The 1,699-nt window shown below is 38.3% G+C and overlaps 1 protein-coding gene across 1 annotated transcript; it reads left to right on the top strand.

Moving 5' to 3' along the window:
* The first annotated feature begins 332 nt into the window (after window positions 1-332).
* Window positions 333-1,468, top strand: LOC114135033 (guanylin). Its single transcript, XM_028001941.1, has 3 exons — window positions 333-505; window positions 686-878; window positions 1,004-1,468. The coding sequence occupies exons 1-3, from the start codon at window positions 431-433 to the stop codon at window positions 1,060-1,062; spliced, it is 327 nt and encodes a 108-aa protein (XP_027857742.1). The 5' UTR covers window positions 333-430; the 3' UTR covers window positions 1,063-1,468.
* Window positions 1,469-1,699: the final 231 nt, after the last annotated feature.

Here is a 1,699-nt window from a genome sequence, read left to right as displayed (position 1 = left end):
ATGTAGGCCCAGCAGGCATTTTAAACTTTAAACAAAGCTTAATAAAAAGGTGTGAGTAGCTGAACGTTTTAACAATGAGATGGTGTGGCTGTGTCGTAATCCATGAATCTCCTGGTAACTGTTTAACCCACAACAGCAGACCACTGAGCCCCAGATCCATAAAAATAATCAGACAGATGATGAGGTCAAAGGAAGATTTATAAATTCCTCTTTCGGACCTTGTAAAACCTTATCAGTACTCATTAACTCATGAGAAAAACTTGGCTCCCATTTGTAGGGACTCTGGTCACATGACTGCCTGACTCCTGGGTTCGAGCATTTAAAAGGAAGCCTGTGGAAGGAGAAAAACCAAACACACTTAGCTGAGCATCTGCTGAGAACAACCCAGAGACCAAAGAAGCTGCAAAACAACCTGCTGCCAACTACCACCATGAAGACCACCTTTGCTGCCGTTGCTCTCCTGGTTCTGGCTCTTGGCTTGACCTCTGAGGCCGTGGAGGTTGAAGTAAGTGATTATGAGGTTTTTGATTATTGCATACTTGATTACATACTTCATCCATCACATGGGGGAGCATCATGTAGCTATCTACCATGTGGCTTGGGCTACAGAAATCTATCTATCTTATCCTTTGCACACATTTTGTCAATGAGCCATTAATAAAACTAAATCTGCTTTTTCCTTTAGGAAAATGGATTGACTTTCTCTCTGGAGGCCGTAAAAAGGCTTCAGGAGCTATCGGAGAGCAGAGCCATGACCGGCCAACTGAATCCAAGGTTCAGGGCAAGCCCCATTTCACTCTGTGCCGAGCCCATGCTGCCCCAGGAGCTGCTGCCCCTCTGCAAGCAGGCAGGAGGGTCTTCATCTCTGGTCAGATTAGGTAAGATGATTAAAAACTAAGCTGCTCATTTAAATTTTAAGCACAAATAGCAAGTCATTAATATGAAATTATGTGAATAATGTGTGACTGAGCTCTCATCTGTCTGATTTTTGCCTTAATTTCAGCTGCGGTTCCCATGGATGTCTGTGAGATCTGCGCATTTGCTGCCTGCACTGGTTGCTAAACTCTCATTGCAAGCCAGAAACCTCTTGCCTCGCTTTAGGCTAATGATCTTTTTGTCCTCCCATCCCCTTTAAAACCTGATAATTATTTTTCCCTGAAACGATGAGCCAAAGGCTTTATCCTTGATGTTCTGCCCCAGTGGGCACTTGATATATTTTTGAAATATCTATCAGACCAAAAAATGGCCACAAAAAATATTAATCAGACTGAGGAATGTTTTGAAAACTGTTACTATAGCGTATTGACTTTTTTTTTTTATCATTCAACTGACAGCTCTTGCTAAACAATTTATTTTGGATTTTACATTGGATGTTACATTTCTCTTACTTTGCTTTATATATTTAAAGAAATGTTTTCTTTTCGCCTTATTATATTATTGTTATTTTGAATAAAAAGCATTCATTCAATGACCTTGTACATATTGTGCTTTTTCTTAAAAAATGTGTGTTGATTTAGGGACATGTCTAAATTCAGATGTTTTATGTTGAGAAATTCTTCTTATTTACAGCTGGAAAATATAACTTAGAAAAACAGCAATTAATGAAAGCAATTCATGAATTCAAGTTTATTTGAATTTAATTCAAATAAATTCAAAGATTTATTTGAATTAATTGTATTAATTAATACATTTCCAGATC

This window comes from Xiphophorus couchianus, chromosome 20 (assembly GCF_001444195.1).
Source record: "Xiphophorus couchianus chromosome 20, X_couchianus-1.0, whole genome shotgun sequence".
Taxonomy (NCBI): Eukaryota; Metazoa; Chordata; class Actinopteri; order Cyprinodontiformes; family Poeciliidae; genus Xiphophorus; species Xiphophorus couchianus.
Note: the sequence above shows the minus strand (reverse complement) of the source record. Positions and strands in the feature narration are given on the sequence as shown.

Coding starts and splice junctions, on each gene's coding strand:
- LOC114135033 (XM_028001941.1), top strand. CDS start 431: ATGAAGACCACCTTTGCTGCCGTTGCTCTCCTGGTTCTGGCTCTTGGC. Junction 506..685: donor CTGAGGCCGTGGAGGTTGAA/GTAAGTGATTAT, acceptor TTTTTCCTTTAG/GAAAATGGATTGACTTTCTC. Junction 879..1,003: donor TTCATCTCTGGTCAGATTAG/GTAAGATGATTA, acceptor CCTTAATTTCAG/CTGCGGTTCCCATGGATGTC.